Source organism: Puma concolor, chromosome F2 (assembly GCF_028749965.1).
Source record: "Puma concolor isolate L17-30 chromosome F2, mPumCon1.1.hap2, whole genome shotgun sequence".
Lineage (NCBI taxonomy): Eukaryota > Metazoa > Chordata > Mammalia > Carnivora > Felidae > Puma > Puma concolor.
The window spans coordinates 31,729,089-31,746,011 of NC_141684.1; the positions used below are offsets into that span (position 1 = coordinate 31,729,089).

Consider the following 16,923-nt stretch of genomic DNA (forward strand, 5'->3'; position numbering starts at 1 on the left):
AAGGTCGTGCGGGGTTTGCTTCTGATAGCGTTCACTTATTTTGTCTTTAAATGATCTTTTTTGAAACAAAATATTTTTCAACATATTTGAAAAGATTTTTTGTAATAATAATTTCCGAAAGTCAGTGTGTGTGTGTAGGTCTTAATTTAAAGCTTAAAAAAAAAAAATTGGACCAAAAATTTGACCATCGTCTTATATATCAATATGACCTGTCTATACAACAATTCAAGCTTGGGACTGGAAAACCCGCCCTTTGTCTCCCCCTTACCTGGGCCTCGGTTTTCTCATCTGGAAAATTAAGGTTGGAGGAGGTGATTCTAAGGTCTGTATCAAATAGAGGTGAAGACAATAGAAAAAGGTAATAGGATCTTTGATAACTAGAGTAAAAAGCACAAGTTTTGAATGAGACAGATCTGGGTTTGAATCGCGGATATTATTAGCTGTAGGAAGTGAGATTTCAATGTACTCCTCTATAAAATGGGACTAATCAAGAGCCCTTTTGAGATTTAAATGAGAACAAGCCAATAATATTCCTAGAACAATTTGTGCACATATTTTACGCCGCTATAAATGGTAGGACCATATTTTAAGGTCAAGAAGAACATAGGGCTGAGCACATGATCAAATCTAGTCATTTCCACTCTGGCACTTGAGAAGAAAGGGAGTGCGTATCACTGTCCTTTACCAGCAGAGACGTCCGTCTGCCGTGATGAAACTGGAGACGTCAGGGTTTAAAAAAAGCACACCATCGCGGGGAAGGCACCACATCTTGGCAAGAAATATTTCACATAGTTTCCACGGTCACCAAACTCTTCCCACCCCACACCCTGCTTCTATTTAAATCTCAGGCACTCCACAGGTGGACAGTCGCTTCAGCCAGTGCCCGGGCTACCGGCAGAGAAGAGAAGGGTGGCATGGCTCTGGGAGAGAAGGGAAGAGAGGAGGGCCCAGCCAAGCGTGCCCTCCGGAAGGTCCGCACAGCCACCCTGGTTATCAACTTGGCCCGAGGCTGGCAGCAGTGGGCAAACGAGAACAGCATCAGGCAGGCCCAAGAGCCCACAGGTTGGCAGCCGGGAGGGACCCAGGACGCACCCCGAGCTCCTAAGCCAGTGATCTACCCCGCCCCCCACCAGAAAGCTCAGAGCGCCCCGGAGTCTCCCTCCCAAAAGCCAGAGGGAGCCGCTGAAGCCTCTCGTATCAAAAGGAGAGAGGTGACCAAAACAATTGTCAGCAAAGCTTATGAGAGAGGAGGGGATGTCAGCCACCTCAGCCACAGGTACGAGAAGGACGGTGACATGCCTGGAGCCGGGCGGCAAGAAGATGACATTGACAGAATCCTCCAGAGCCATGGCTCCCCGACGCGCAGGAGAAAGTGCGCCAACCTGGTGTCCGAGCTGACCAAAGGCTGGAAAGAGATGGGACGGGATGAGCCCCAGTGGCGGAGTGACAGCATAGACACAGAGGACAGCGGCTACGGAGGGGAGACCGAGGAAAGGCCCGAGCAGGACGGAGAGCAGGTGGTCGCCATCAGAATCAAACGCCCCTTGCCTTCCCAGTAAGTGAATGCCCCCTTCAGCTCCTTACTCTGCCTTGGAGTCGTGACCAGCCATGGGGACCGGGAGAGCAGGGAAATGCTACCAAGTTTAGAAGGAGAATCTTAAAGACTGGGCCAGCAGTGAGGTCCTGTGGGGACTAAAGGGGCAGTGCCCAGCTACACATGGGACTTGGGGTCGAGGGCCTGTACTATTTTATTTCTGCTTTCTGTTTTGAACTGGCTACTCAAGTCTTAGCCTCAACAAAGATAAAGCCACCAGAGAAGGTTGTCTGCTTTGGGTACATTTTTAAAATACATTCTATGATGAGTAACAAACTGACTTATTTCTCTGCCGAAACAGTGCTTGTTGGTACAGCGGGCAAACCTTTCCCTGGTCTCAAACCAGTCTGTAGTGTTAGCAGACACATCTACCTAGAGAGTGCCTGCCGGGCAGAGGTCTTTGTGACCCAGTAAACAGGTGGGGAGGCTGCTATCTAACTCCAGAGTAGGCTCTGAAGTCAGACCCAAGTTCAAGTTCCAGCTCCGCCCCCACTATAGTTAACAACACTGTTACATGCTTGAAAGTGGCTAAGAGAGTAGATCTTAAATGTTCTCAACACATGCACACACACTGTTTATTTTTCTAAACCCATTTCTTTGTAAAATGATAGCAACAGTAACCTTAGGGGATAAAGTCTGTTGTACTGGCAGAAGTAAACGAGATTAAGGCTGCCAGGCCCTTAGCACAGTACCGGCCACATATACTCCATATGTAAAAGCTGTTATTATTTATATAGATTCTATTATTTGGCAATTTTTCAACGTTTCAGAAAAAGTTCGTTCTGTTGGTAAACAAAGACAGACACGCTATTAAAGCCAGGTGATTAAAATACCTCAATCCAAAAACATTTAGATGTCAGATACACATACCTACACACTCAGACATACACACTGAGTCAAACTGATACATTTGTTCAGACAGAAAAAAAAAAGACATGCTGTCTTTCAAGACACTCCACCTGCACATAGTAGAAAGTCTGGAAATCTCACTCCACAACTGTAGAATATCAAAATATGTGAAAAGTCTCTGATGAATGCTGATCAACAGACTCCCTCTTGGAATATTAGATGTGTGGGTGTGCTTTTTAAATTTAATGAAATAAGGTAAAGAACCTGATTACCTGGTTTGACAAAAAATTGTCTTACAGATTGTGACTCTAAAGGCACTTTGGTTTTTTTTTGTTTTTTTTTTGTTTTTTTTAATATATGAAATTTATTGTCAAATTGGTTTCCATACAACACCCAGTGCTCATCCCAAAAGGTGCCCTCCTCAATACCCATCACCCACCCTCCCCTCCCTCCCACCCCCCATCAACCCTCAGTTTGTTCTCAGTTTTTAACTGTCTCTTATGCTTTGGCTCTCTCCCACTCTAACCTCTTTTTTTTCTTTTTTCCTTCCCCTCCCCCATGGGTTTCTGTTAAGTTTCTCAGGATCCACATAAGAGTGAAACCATATGGTATCTGTCTTTCTTTGTATGACTTATTTCACTTAGCATCACACTCTCCAGTTCCATCCACGTTGCTACAAAAGGCCATATTTCATTTTTTCTCATTGCCACGTAGTATTCCATTGTGTACATAAACCACAATTTCTTTATCCATTCATCAGTTGATGGACATTTAGGCTCTTTCCATAATTTGGCTATTGTTGAGAGTGCTGCTATAAACATTGGGGTACAAGTGCCCCTATGCATCAGTACTCCTGTATCCCTTGGATAAATTCCTAGCAGTGCTGTTGCTGGGTCATAGGGCAGGTCTATTTTTAATTTTCTGAGGAACCTCCACACTGCTTTCCAGAGCGGCTGCACCAATTTGCATTCCCACCAACAGTGCAAGAGGGTTCCCGTTTCTCCACATCCTCTCCAGCATCTATAGTCTCCTGATTTGTTCATTTTGGCCACTCTGACTGGCGTGAGGTGATATCTGAGTGTGGTTTTGATTTGTATTTCCCTGATAAGGAGCGACGTTGAACATCTTTTCATGTGCCTGTTGGCCATCCGGATGTCTTCTTTAGAGAAGTGTCTATTCATGTTTTCTGCCCATTTCTTCACTGGGTTATTTGTTTTTCGGGTGTGGAGTTTGGTGAGCTCTTTATAGATTTTGGATACTAGCTCTTTGTCCTCTAAAGGCATTTTGAAAGAGGACTACAATAGCACATGTTTTCAAGAAAAGTGAAATGGCACATCTAGATAATTGTAACAACCCTCATGCATTTAATGTGTGCCATGGGTATTTTACATGCTTTGTCCTTTTCTGAGGCAGGTAGTATCCCATGTTAGGGATCAGGGCACTAAAGTTCAGAAGGGAAAGTTTACCCAGCAAGTTTGTGACAAAGCTGAGATGTGCCTGTCTCCAAATGCAATGTTTTGAAAGCAGACACGGTGCTCTCAGGCGGGGTCTTGAGGATGTGTGAAGAGATCTGGATCTGCGTTCTACTCATGTTCATACAGAAATTTGTTATCAGATATAATTGTTCTACCAGAACATATGGAACCACAGTCTAATTCTGGCCTTGTGGATTTTGGGTGTGGGTGTGTATGTGCTAGAAATGGAATACTAGAACCTAACAGAATCAAGACTGAGGATGGCACAATGAAGATCTTCTGTCAGCACGCTTTGGATTGGCCAGAGGTAGGAACGTGACAGCTGGCATCCATCTCCCAGGCATGTATTCTTCTTTGGCACCTGTCAATGTGTATTCTTATGTTTATTCGTTTCATCCTCATAATATTCTCCTGGGGTAGGTATAATTATCATCCACATTTGATAGATGGGGGCATAAGACAAAGACATAGTAGAAAATTTGTATAAGAGTGTACAGCCCAAGGGATTTGAAGGTAGGCAATCTGGCTTCCAATCCCACCCTCTTCACTAGACTCTAAACTATTTCACCTGGAAGTGAGGACTCGCATACACGACCCTTCACAAGTTCCTAAAGTCAGACATGTACATGGACACCTTCTTAGTGTGATGGGAAGGTGCATAAGCTTTGAATAAGAGACAATTAGGTTTGAATCATGGTTACTTTGGCAAATCCTCTCTGTCCTCATCTTAAAAAAAAGACATAAGCCATAGAGTTATTTTGATATTAATATGCAGAGCAGTGGACCCAGAGGAACTCGTGAATAAGTTGTATGCATTGTAAGCAGAGAAGAAGGCCCAGCCATGGTAATCCCAATCCTACAGGACACTAGGAGACTGGTCCTCAGGGCTGGGGTGGAAGAGTGGGATTAAATCTCTTCATTCCTTCTTTGGTTCCTTTCTCTCAGTCTTGGAGTACATAGGGTACCAGAATGTCTTATGCAGAGACAGCATCTCTTAATGTCAGCAGTAATCCTAGCTGTGCTCAGAAAACTACAGCAGAAGCCTGTTGGGACTCTCAAATACTGTTTGAGAAAGGAGTGTGGCATTATTAAGTCTATATGAAGGGGGGGTTTTGTTCACTTAATCCTAAGTGCCATTAATTACCCATTTCCACCAATAGGGAGCAAATTATGTATCATGAGGGACTAAGTAGAAAGAATTTTCTTGGTGGTCAAGATGTTTCATAGATAATAAAAATGAATAAGTCAGATTTGGTAAAAAGTAGAGATATTCTTTACTAACAGAGTTTTGCTAACCTATGAAAATGGTTTCTATTTTATGCCGTATTTTTAAAATACTGCGTGTTTTGATTGTACAGCTACATGACTTGTTTGGTCCAGCTCCTTTAGACAAAAGGAATTGCATCCCTCACCAGTACAAAAATGGTGAGATCTCCTGCACAAAAGTGCCAAACATCCACTTATCCTCCCTGCCAAGTTACATTCAGCAAAAATAATAATTGAGCATCAGAATGCCATTTTATAGATAAGGGAATGGACACACAGAGACATCAAGAAATGTATCGAAATCATAGAGTTAGTAAGTGATGAAGTTGGGAAGGTTGATGACAGAGCTTATGTTCTTAACCACTGATTCTCTGAGAATGTACCAATTCTCTCAGTAGAGAACAGACTCAAGATATAAAATGGAAGGCAAAGTGTCAGCTTAACTAATGGAATCCTAATAACACCCAAAGTGTAAGGTTTGGGTACAACTATATTGAAGGGTTTTATTAGAAACAGAGGCCAAAGTATGGCTTTCTGCTATCGACCCCAATTCTAGAGCGTGGAACCCTGTCTATGGATGCTGAGGACAGTTGCCAATTTGCAGGAAGAATCACAGGCCGGGCTCTCAAATCTGATCGCTGACAGAAAGAGATAAATGTGACCCCGTGAATGCATGCTTCCCTTAATCAAACTGGCTACACTTCCTGTGGAGAGGAGTAAGCGAATCAATGCACAGAGGAGCAAATTCTTGGCAACACTTTCCCGGGAAGTCGGAAAGGAATTATTTGCTTTCCTGACAGAGAAATGTTGCTGTGCTAAGAGGAGAGATGCCCCCTCGGCTGCAGTAGAGTCACACTCTGCAGTGGGTCAAGGAGAGCAGATCTCTGCTTCCTTCAGGCAGATCCAAGACTTAGACCAGAAAACTTCACCTCCAAGCCCAACGGCGTTTTGAAGCATCATTTGGTGATGCAGGTGAAGGCCACCTACCAGATTGTTTCTAGTGTCAGTGAACTTGGTTAAGTTTGAAATATGCCTTTCAAGACTTTTATTCCCCATGGGGTTTATTCATATTTAATAACTTACCCATATAATTATTACTCCAGAATGATAAAACCTATGATAGAGTTGGTTCCTATATTCTCATTATATTGCTGAATATCCCATTCACAGAAGAAAGGAACCCTCGAACTGATGTCATTTTTAAAGCTGACAGATAAATAAATTTCAGAATTTATTTCAGTGAAAGAATGTACACTTTCCAATGAGAATGCTTAGAATGTCTAGTAGAATTAGTTACTTTTGCACATAATAGGACCAGGGAAATACTTGTTGATTGTAAGAAACTTTGTTTACTAAGAATGAAACTAAGAAGGCAAGTTTAAATATTACTATCCTAAATATGGGTGTGATGTCAGTCTTTGAATATTGCTTTGCTTTCTATAAATTTATACTAGATTGTACTTCTGACACTCAATCTAAACTATTATTCTCATTGTTACTTGAAAACAAAAACAGGATAAGCAAGTATATTGTTTCTTATGTTCATTGACCAAGAGGATATTCAAGGTATAACATTTTCTAATCCTGATTTGAACATGATACTTTCGGGCTTTTTTAAAATTGGAAATACAATAACAATACAGAACGTTTATAAGATAAAGACAATTAAGGTAAGGTACCTCATTAAGGTATATTTTCTCTTAGGACTTCATCTTTTATAACCTGCCTATTTTCTAATTCTTCCTTATTGGACCAATTTCTTTGCTTTCCTTCTGTTCTATTATTGGGAATTACAATTTGACAATGTAACAAATGGGCATTAAGAATTAGGAGGTGCTTTTTTAGAAGATAAATGCTTCACTTCCTCAGAGATTTATTACCTCACCAACATCAACCCTATCCCTAAAGACACAGAGTTGAAAATTAGAGGGGAAAAAAACCCACATCAAGGAATCAGAGGGGTGCCTGGGTGGCGCAGTCGGTTAAGCGTCCGACTTCAGCCAGGTCACGATCTCACAGTCCGTGAGTTCGAGCCCCGCGTCAGGCTCTGGGCTGATGGCTCAGAGCCTGGAGCCTGTTTCCGATTCTGTGTCTCCCTCTCTCTCTGCCCCTCCCCCGTTCATGCTCTGTCTCTCTCTGTCCCAAAAATAAATAAACGTTTAAAAAAAAAAAAAAAAAAAAAGGAATCAGAGACTCATATAACACACAGTTTGAACAAGTTAGCTTTGGATGCCAATTTGAGTATTTTCCTTTTTTTCCCTTTCTTTAAATTACAAAATCAACATGATACCAACATGAAAGATAATTTTTTTAAAAAATGACAAAAAACCTGGATCTGAATACTAACAGTTATTTTCAATTATGCACACGCTAATGATATCTTCATCTTGATGTGTACACATTTTACATAGTTAGAATTTTACCATATACTCAAATTTGTATTAGTCTCATTATTTTCATGAATATCTTTCAGTGATTATTTATTGTCTTTTTTTTTTCATTATTGAATATCCAGTGAGTACCTAAAACAATATCTGACACACACCAGGTGTCATGGCTACTTTAATAAAGGATGCCGAAGTGCCCAAAAGCACCTGACAGGGAAGATGTACAGGAGTCCCCTCCTTACGTGTGGGGGATACATTCTAAGACCTCTAGTGGATACTGAAAACTGCAGAAAGTACTTATATATACTATGTTTTTTTTTTCCTATACGTACATATCTATGATAAAGCTTAATTTACAAAATTAAGCACAGTAAAAACATTAACCACGATAGAACAATTCTAACCATGTAGTATAATAAAAGTTATGTGAATGTGGTCTCTCTCTCAAAATAACTTCCTGTTCCGTATTCACTCTTTTGTGACTACGTGAGATGACAAAACGAGGTGAATGATGGCACCATGATGGTAGTGTTAGGCTACTGCTAACCTTCCGATGACTCATTAGAAGGAAGCTCCTGTGCTCCCAGACTGGGGTTGCCCGTGGGTAACTGAAACCACGAATAAGGGGTGGACTACTGTATTACATTTTCTTATATAGGACAGAAGTACAGTTGATGCTTGAGAAACATTTGTGTGAGTTAACAAATGATGCTACTCTTTTCACTTTCTTCTGAGACGTTTCAAGTCTCTTCTCTAGCAGGATGACCCAGTCTGAAATCAGGTGTGAGCTTTGGTTATATATGTTAGGACGGCTTTGGGCTTGTTATTGAAGACTATGCCTGTCATGGATTGCCGTGGTTCTAAGGGGAGTTTCTAATGTTTGCTCTCATTTGATAACAAGATCCAGCAGTCCACACTCTGAATAGGGATAGTCTATGGAGAGGCAGGTGATGGTGAGGACCAGGGGGCTGAGGGAAATCCATTCCATTTCAGTGTGGTGTAATTCCTAGCACTTTTCCACACATATGTGATTTTTAAAAATTGCAATAATTGTGTATACAGTTTTTGTGTGCTTTTTCCTGATTAACTTTGTTATATACTTTGTGTATACTGTTTTTATGTGCTTTTGCCAGATTAACTTTGTCATATACTTTTGTCCACACGGCTATAAAGAATAACAGTGTTATACGTATCAGCATATCCCTAGTTTTGGCTCTGTTTTAATAAAGAAACTGAATGCAGCAAACATAGTTTTGAACACACAAAGCATGGGAATTAGTGAAAGTTCGCCATCTAGTGGTTGTTATTCCTCTCTTGAAAACTATGCTGCTAGAAGTAACCTGTGTCTCCCTACTCACATCTGGGAGTTTCCTGCACTGGGATAACCAGATTTCAGGAAGTGAGATTGGACAGTGAGGAATACTCACATCTGACCTGTAGCTGGGTTTTGAAGAGAGAGTTGTGAGAGCTTGGATAGGAGGGGCCACTTAGCTCAGGCCTGTGGTTCATGCCAGCAACTTCAGTGAGGCTCTACAGCACCAATCCCCGTGCTTCCAGACATAAGGGCACTTGGGGAGAGAAGGAAGGGCGGGTCACTCGTGACAATGAGGAATACAAATCTCTGACTTTTAGACAGTCCAAGAGTTTCCTTGTGAAGACAAAGAGTCCTAGGAGAACAGAGTCTAGGAGACTGGAGATACAGAAAAGACAGAGACATCCTTTAAAGATAAACTACCTATTTTAAAATTGGGCCTGCACCTTCACGATACTACTGGTCTACGCTTTCCAATGCTGTTTTTTAATAACAAGAAAATGCATTCCAAATTGCAAGGAAAAGACACACACATCTGAAACATAAATCATCTACTTATTAGACACTGTACCCCCCATGATGAGTACCATCACTGCACGGTGGGAAGGATATTGACTTTAGCCTCAGACAGTTGGTATTTGAATACTGCCTTTGCCACTGGTTTAGGGCAGTGTTTCACAGTAGTGACACACAGACCTGGTTCAAATCCCAGCACTATCACTTAATAGTTTTGTGTCTTTAAGCAAGTTACTTAACCCCTCTGACCTCAGTTTCCTCATCTGTGAAGAGAGATTAGTAGTACCAATCTCCTAGAATGATCATAGGAATGTTAATAAAAAGTGTTTGGAAGAATGCCAGCACCAAGTATTCAATAAATGTTACAATTGCTACCTATTGTCTTCTACCTATACAACTTGATATTCCAAAATTCGTGGCACATCATTGATATTAGAATACACTCTCCTAAAAATCCATATATGAACATATATACATAAGTAAGTAGTACAATACACGTGTGCTATATGTATAATAATCCTTGTTTTGGGAAAATAACTGGTTCCTGAATTCCTATACAAAGTGGTTCCTCTTAATATATTCATATGATTCCAGTTCTAAAATGTTACTAACATGCAACGTTAAGACACACATATTTACATTATATTTGTGTAAGGAAGCTTTTTCCTTGAAATAGAGTTTAATACTTTTTATGGTATACCAAAATAAGAACAATGGTGGTTGTCAACTATCCTTGAAAAAAAAATAATAAAGAACAAAGGTGTGACTGTTCTAATTTTTCTTCTTTCATTTCTAATTTTTTGTACTGTGATTATATTTTGTTTATAGTGAAAAAATTAGACTTACGTTAAGATGCGTATGCGTAGGAAGTACAAAGAGAAAACAACACTTGGATGTTAAATATCAGTGTCTTGATCCTTCACCCTCTCTACCTTTTAGGGCAAATAGATTTACAGAGAAACTCAGCTGCAAGGCCCAGCGGAAATACAGCCAAGTGGACAACCTGAAAGGGAGATGGCAACAATGGGCTGACGAACACATACAGACACAGAAGCTCAATCCTTTCAGTGAGGAATTTGATTACGAGCTGGCCATGTCCACCCGCCTGCACAAGGGAGATGAAGGCTATGGCCGTCCCAAGGAGGGAACCAAAACTGCAGAAAGGGCCAAGCGAGCTGAGGAGCACATCTACCGAGAGATCATGGACATGTGCTTCATCATCCGCACGATGGCCCACCACAGACGAGATGGCAAGATTCAGGTTACTTTTGGAGACCTCTTTGACAGATACGTTCGTATTTCAGATAAAGTAGTGGGCATTCTTATGCGTGCCAGGAAGCATGGACTGGTTGACTTCGAAGGAGAGATGTTATGGCAAGGCCGAGATGACCATGTTGTGATTACTCTACTCCAGTGAACCTTCAACAACAAAAGCCAGACTTGACCCACTGTTGTCTTAATGCTAAATGTAATGTAATAAGAATTAAAATGCAAACTGCTCTGTAATAACCTAGTATATATTAAACAATTTTTACATAAATGACTATCTGGCACTCTATTTCTGAGGTAGTTTGAAGATCTTGAGGAAGCGTACACAAAGCATTTCAGAAAGCACATAGTGTTATTAGTATACAATAATAGCATAAGCATTTGAAATTCTACTTACCCTTTAGGCAAAAATATTTGGCTATTAATTGCAGAAATTATTATAGATCTTTAAATAATTACTATGTCTAAGAAAAACTCTAACTTTAGGTAAATATTAGCAAAAAAAGATGTATCTTTTTTGGGGGAAAGAATTACATCAAGTTTAGCCAAACTAAAATTTTTCTAAGAAGCTTGATTTTGTACTACTACTTCTATCAAAGCATCACTTATAAAATAAACATGTAGGTAAAAAGTATCCAAACAAGATGCTGAAATTGCTGAAATTTCTCTGTGAGCTTGGAATTTTAAAGATTGCCAGTAGGAATTAATCATCCTTCTGTATGAATTGCACAAACCACATAAAAACAAACATGACTGGTGGTTTTAGAGCTAAAGGAGAAGCTGGTATGTTCACCTTCACTGGGAAAGTATAGTGCAAGTGAGAGATTCAGAATTGTCTGTCTTTGTAGGACTTCTTGGAGAAGTTTTTTCTCAAAACCTTGACGAGTCACGCTTCTTACATGTATGTCAATATACAACGAAATAGGCATACAGAAAATTCTACAATGGAGTGGAATGTTCAGTGTAGGAGAATCTGATAGAATCATTGCTTGGTAAATTAGAAACAGATCTGAGCCATTTTAATTTTCTTTATGCTCTACAAACTTTATGAAATATCTAAAAGTCGTAAAATGGCAATATTAGTTTTGCCAAAGTTTAGTTTGGCAATATTAGTTTGCCAATGAAAAAAATCTGTTTGATATGACAGAGAAATTTAGTGGGCATTAATCTGCTATTTATTTATTTTTCTCAGATTTAATGTGTCTTAGAAAATTCTAAAAACAATAAAATGTGAGGTTATAATTCTTACCAAATACAATGAAAGTTAGTAAATATTACGGTACTTTCGTGTTAAATACAGAATTTAACGTCAAATTATGATACCTCAAAATAGTAGACACTTGAATTGTTAGATAATAGGTTTAATATAAAGTATGGGTTAAACTACTATAGGAATTATCTTTGTTTTCATGTGTGATTCTCTTTCAAACTGGAAGTTGCAATATCTTCTTAAAGAAGGATGTACATTTTTGTTTCCATAATAGATTCTGTTAAATTACAAACTAATGACCAAAATTTCCACGTAGAATCTCATATAAGATGTACACTTCTATCATGGTGAAACCTACGTCAACGTTTGAAGTCATGCACAAGAATAAAAGATATTTTCTGTATTTTCTGTTATTTATATATTACTATTTTAATATATAATGTTACATTCCACAATACCACTTTCTTGTGTTTGAAATACAACCAAATTGTAGAGTACAATTGGTTACTTCTAGCATCAGTAGAATTTTTCGACCAAGGCTTCAAAAGAATTTCCTCATATTCAACTCTGGACAGTAACAGTTTATGCAGGCACTGATGCAGATTATTCAAACTTCAGTATATTTGAATTTGAAGATGGAGTTAGAAAGTCTTCTCAGTGAGCCTATGTGAACACTCCACTGAATAAGGTGTGGCTGTGAAATGAGAAAGCTAGTTTCCTTAAAGGAAAAATGCCTGCTATGCAACAGGTTTTCATCCTAAAACTCCATGATAAGAAAATCTATAGTTGGAAAACTTAGAGCTGTTAGACAAAAAAAAAGACAAGAACCCCGATGGCAAAAGTCCTCATAGATATTTTTCATAGCCACCAAAATAATGTATGAAATAATTACACATGAAATACACACCAATAGCATTGTACCAATGGTAATTAAAAAAAATTTTTTTTTAACGTTTATTTGAGAGACAGAGACAGAGCACAAGCAGGGGAGGGACAGAGAGAGGGAGACACAGAATCTGAAGCAGGCTCCAGGCTCTGAGCTGTCAGAACAGAGCCCAATGCGGGGTTTGAACCCACAAACTGTGAGATCATGACCTGAGCCAAAGTCAGATACTTAACTGACTGAGCCACCCAGGCGCCCCTACCAATGGTAATTTTAAATCCCCAATAATAAGCACTATTCAATCGGTTTTCAAACTTTCAGAGTTTTCCCTTTTCCAAACTGTCAATAGCTGTTTAAAGAGTTCTGGGACAGCTAAAATGTACTTTTTAAAAACCCTTTCTGTCTGGACCACCAAATGTTTAATGCCTTTCAACTTTTAGAACTTGGATGTTTTATGATTTGCTGATTCCCAAGTTCACCTTCTTACCATTATGCCTACTTAACCGGAACAGGAGGGAAGTTCTGCATTCAGGTTTTCTCTTCCCCACACTTCAATGTTGGAGGTGGGGCCGCACCTATATTCTTCGTTTGCTTTTTCTGCTTCGAACTTCCCAAACTCATTTTTTTTTATTAAAACAAATTTTTTAATGTCTTATTGTTTTTGAGAGACAGAGAGCACAGAGTGCAAGTGGAGGAGGGGTAGAGAGAGAGGGAAACACAGAATCCAAAGCAGGCTCCAGGCTGTGAGCTCTCAGCACAACCCCCCCCACAGGGGCCCCTTCTTTTTTTAAATACTACCAACCGGTATATCAGGTGCTGATTCTCATATCATGTGGGAAGAATTCTGTGTAAACCAAATTTTTGTGTCAATGGGAACTCATGCTCAGGGAAGTATTACTGTACTTTATTAAGTCATTCTGTTCAGGGACAAGAGGAAGAGACCATCTGGCCCCCGCTAAAGTGGCCTCTCAGGGTAGATGCCCCCTTGATTCCTAGAATGTTTTTTCAGTACTTTCAATTAATTTCAATAAATTTCAGTTCCAATTTAAAAAAATGTGCATGCATGCATACATATATATACACACTAGATTGTGTGTGTATGTGTGTGGAGAGACAGAGACGGGAAGAGAAGGAGAGAGGGAGAGAGGGAGAAAGAGATGGAGAGAGGGAGAGAGGGAGAGGGAGGGAGAGAGAGAGAGAGAATAATCAGAAATAATGAAACTGACTTCCTGTAGGGATGGGTGGAAATGAGTTGAAAGAGAATTCTGTAGAGTTTTGACTTTGGAACTCTTTAAATCCTAACATATACAAAAAGTAAAATTAAATAAATGACAGATAAAACCCTAAAATTGAATAGAAGTAACAACCCAAATTCTATTTCAAATGATTAATCACACAGAATGAAAAGAGGGTTGTACATAACTCTTGAATACAATACTTTGATTAAATACTTCAGTCTAGGGGCACCTGGGTGGCTCAGTCAGTTGAGCATCTGACTTCGGCTCAGGTCATGATCTCACAGCTCGTGGGTTCAAGCCCTGTGTCGGGCTCTGCGCGGACAGCTCGGAGCCTGAAGCCTGCTTTGGATTCTGTGTCTCCCTCTCTCTGCCCCTCCCCCGCTCATGCTCTGTCTCTCTGTCAAAAATAAACATTAAAAAAAAAAAATACTTCAGTCTAAAGATAAAAGGCTGCAAAAGAATATTCTACTTTTGTTGTGAGGGTATGGGTGTAGCAATTCTGAAAATATAATGTGTATACTGTCAGATTAAGCAAATGAGTAATATACTGATATCCTCACTGTGGGAGAAGAGAGACATAAAAAGATTTTTTTAATGTGTGAGCTTGATGAGGGGCCCAAACTCACGAACCGTGAGATCATGACCTGAACTGAAGTCGGACGCTTAACAGACTAAGCCACCCAGGTGCCCCAAGGAGAAGAGATATAAACATGAAGTGAGGAAGACAAGGAAAAATTCTGTAATGTTAGATTGCAATTGGAGGTGTTAGTGTGCATTCACGATGTGTGAATTTACTTCCTATCTTTGTCTCCTAAAAGGCCCTAGAAGCAATGCCACCCCAGTAACAATAAGCACATCTAACGTTATTTCCAAATATCATTCTCCTTGAAAAGAAACATGTCTACTTGGAGAAATGGCTGATTCTAAGATTGGGTTACAAAACATAAAATCTGGAACATCGTACTGTACCAGAAGCAAGCACTCAAGAAAAGAAATGTACAGAAGTCAGTTTGACAGGGTACTCATTGGTTAAATAGAGCACAGAAATGGATTGTAATACTTTCAATTAAAAAAAAAATTAATTCATACCAATAATACATATTCTTAAATGATAAAAGAAAGCTCTTACAGTAAATGCCAACTAACAAATGTGCTGGGAATGAAAGAAAAATCATTTTGCAATCATTTCTGTAATTCAGGCAAGAATCTTCAATGGATACCAAAAACATTTTGTAAATTTGGAGAATAGATTATGGTATTAAAGTATTTCCCCACACGTTCCTTATTACAAAAGGAAAATGGTAGTAGTGGAGAAACATAGTGGACACTATCTTAATCAACTACTCAAAGCTATTATTATTCACCAATAAGGGGATAAACATACATATGTAGATTCTAATATGATGCAGAAGACATGACATCACTTCTGGGGTTTTCTTGCCAAAGATGCATAACCTCAATACGGGAAAAGTTTATACAAATCCATATTGATGGGCATTCTATACTCCTGAGTTCTTCAAATATGCCCACTGTCATAAAACACAAAGAATGAACTCTTCCAGGTTAAAGGAGATGAAAAGAACAACTAAGTGCAGGATCCTGGATTGGATTACCTATCAGGAAAAATAATGCTTTAAAGGACATTACGACCACTTGGTGAGATTAAAAAATGTTTTGCATATTAAATCAAAATATTCTATTATGTTAAATTTCCTGAATTCAGTCACTGGACTGTGGTTACATAAAAGGACGTCCTTGTTCTTAGGAAATGTATGCAAACACATATGTGAAGTATAATAGAATTAGATTCAGCATAAATATGTGAGTGGGTGGGTATATGGAAGGATGGGGAGGTGGTGGGAAGAGAAAACAAAGGGTTTTGTAAACATTCTAATACCTAGTCTTGGTAAACAGATACATTACTGGTGGGTATATATCAAGGAATTAAATTCCTGGTCAAAGGCTCAGCTTTACTAGATACCAACAAGAAAATTTTCCAAGGTTGTTCCACTTCACATTCCTTTTAAAATAGCTTTTATTGGCCATTTTAATGCTCGTAGGAATTGCCAAAGTCTTCTGCCTTTTTTGTTGAACTTTTTTGATTAGTAGTCAATTACACATTGTGCACTTAAGACCTTCATCAGATCTGTGTATTATACAAATATTCTACTCTCTGTTGGTTGCCTTTTCACTTTTAATGAGGTCTTTTGATGAGGAAAATATCTTAAAATTTTAATGTAGTAGAATTCATCATTCATTTCCTTCATGGTGAGTGCTTGTGTGTCTGACCATTTAACAAATGTATGCATATTTTAAGATCAAAAGATATTCTCCTGTGTTTTTAAAACTAATAGCTCTACTATTTACCTTTCCTATTTAGATTTACAATCTGTAAGTAATTTTTGCATGTGGTGTGAGATGGGTCAAGATTGTTTGTTCCATACAGATATCCAACTAACTGAGCACCGTTTATTGAAAAGACTGTCCTCTCCATCAAGCAACAGTTCTTTTCAAAAAAAATCAGTTCGTTTCTGGACTCTTGATTTTGATTCTTTTCTCTAAATCCTTTTACTAATACCACATTGTCTTATCCAGCTTTTTAACAGATCTGATATTCAAGATCACAGCCTCATTCTTCAATGCTGCCTTATTCTGTCTCTAAATTTCCATATAAATTATAGAAATCAGCTTAATTTCCAAAAATAAACCTGGCTGAGAATTTCAGGGCCAATATAGATTGATTTTGTAGAACTGACATCTTTCAATATTGTCTTCCTATCATGAATATGGCATAGCCTTCCAACTTATCTTCTGTTGTTATATATCCAATATTTTCAATGGTATTACAAATGGTAATATTTTAAGTTTCATTTTCTAATTGTTGGTTGTATATGAAAAATGAAGTTTTTATATTGAACTTAGTA

The 16,923-nt window shown here is 38.9% G+C and overlaps 1 protein-coding gene across 1 annotated transcript; it reads left to right on the top strand.

The window, feature by feature from the left end:
* The first annotated feature begins 838 nt into the window (after positions 1-838).
* Positions 839-10,943, top strand: ABRA (actin binding Rho activating protein). The gene is made up of 2 exons (XM_025923029.2): positions 839-1,555; positions 10,339-10,943. The coding sequence occupies exons 1-2, from the start codon at positions 915-917 to the stop codon at positions 10,814-10,816; spliced, it is 1,119 nt and encodes a 372-aa protein (XP_025778814.1). The 5' UTR covers positions 839-914; the 3' UTR covers positions 10,817-10,943.
* The last annotated feature ends 5,980 nt before the right edge of the window (positions 10,944-16,923 follow it).

Bases quoted from the DNA above. Each gene is read 5' to 3' on its own strand.
- ABRA (XM_025923029.2), top strand. From the start codon at position 915: ATGGCTCTGGGAGAGAAGGGAAGAGAGGAGGGCCCAGCCAAGCGTGCC. The intron at 1,556-10,338 runs GTAAGTGAATGC...TCTACCTTTTAG, and splicing joins AAACGCCCCTTGCCTTCCCA to GGCAAATAGATTTACAGAGA.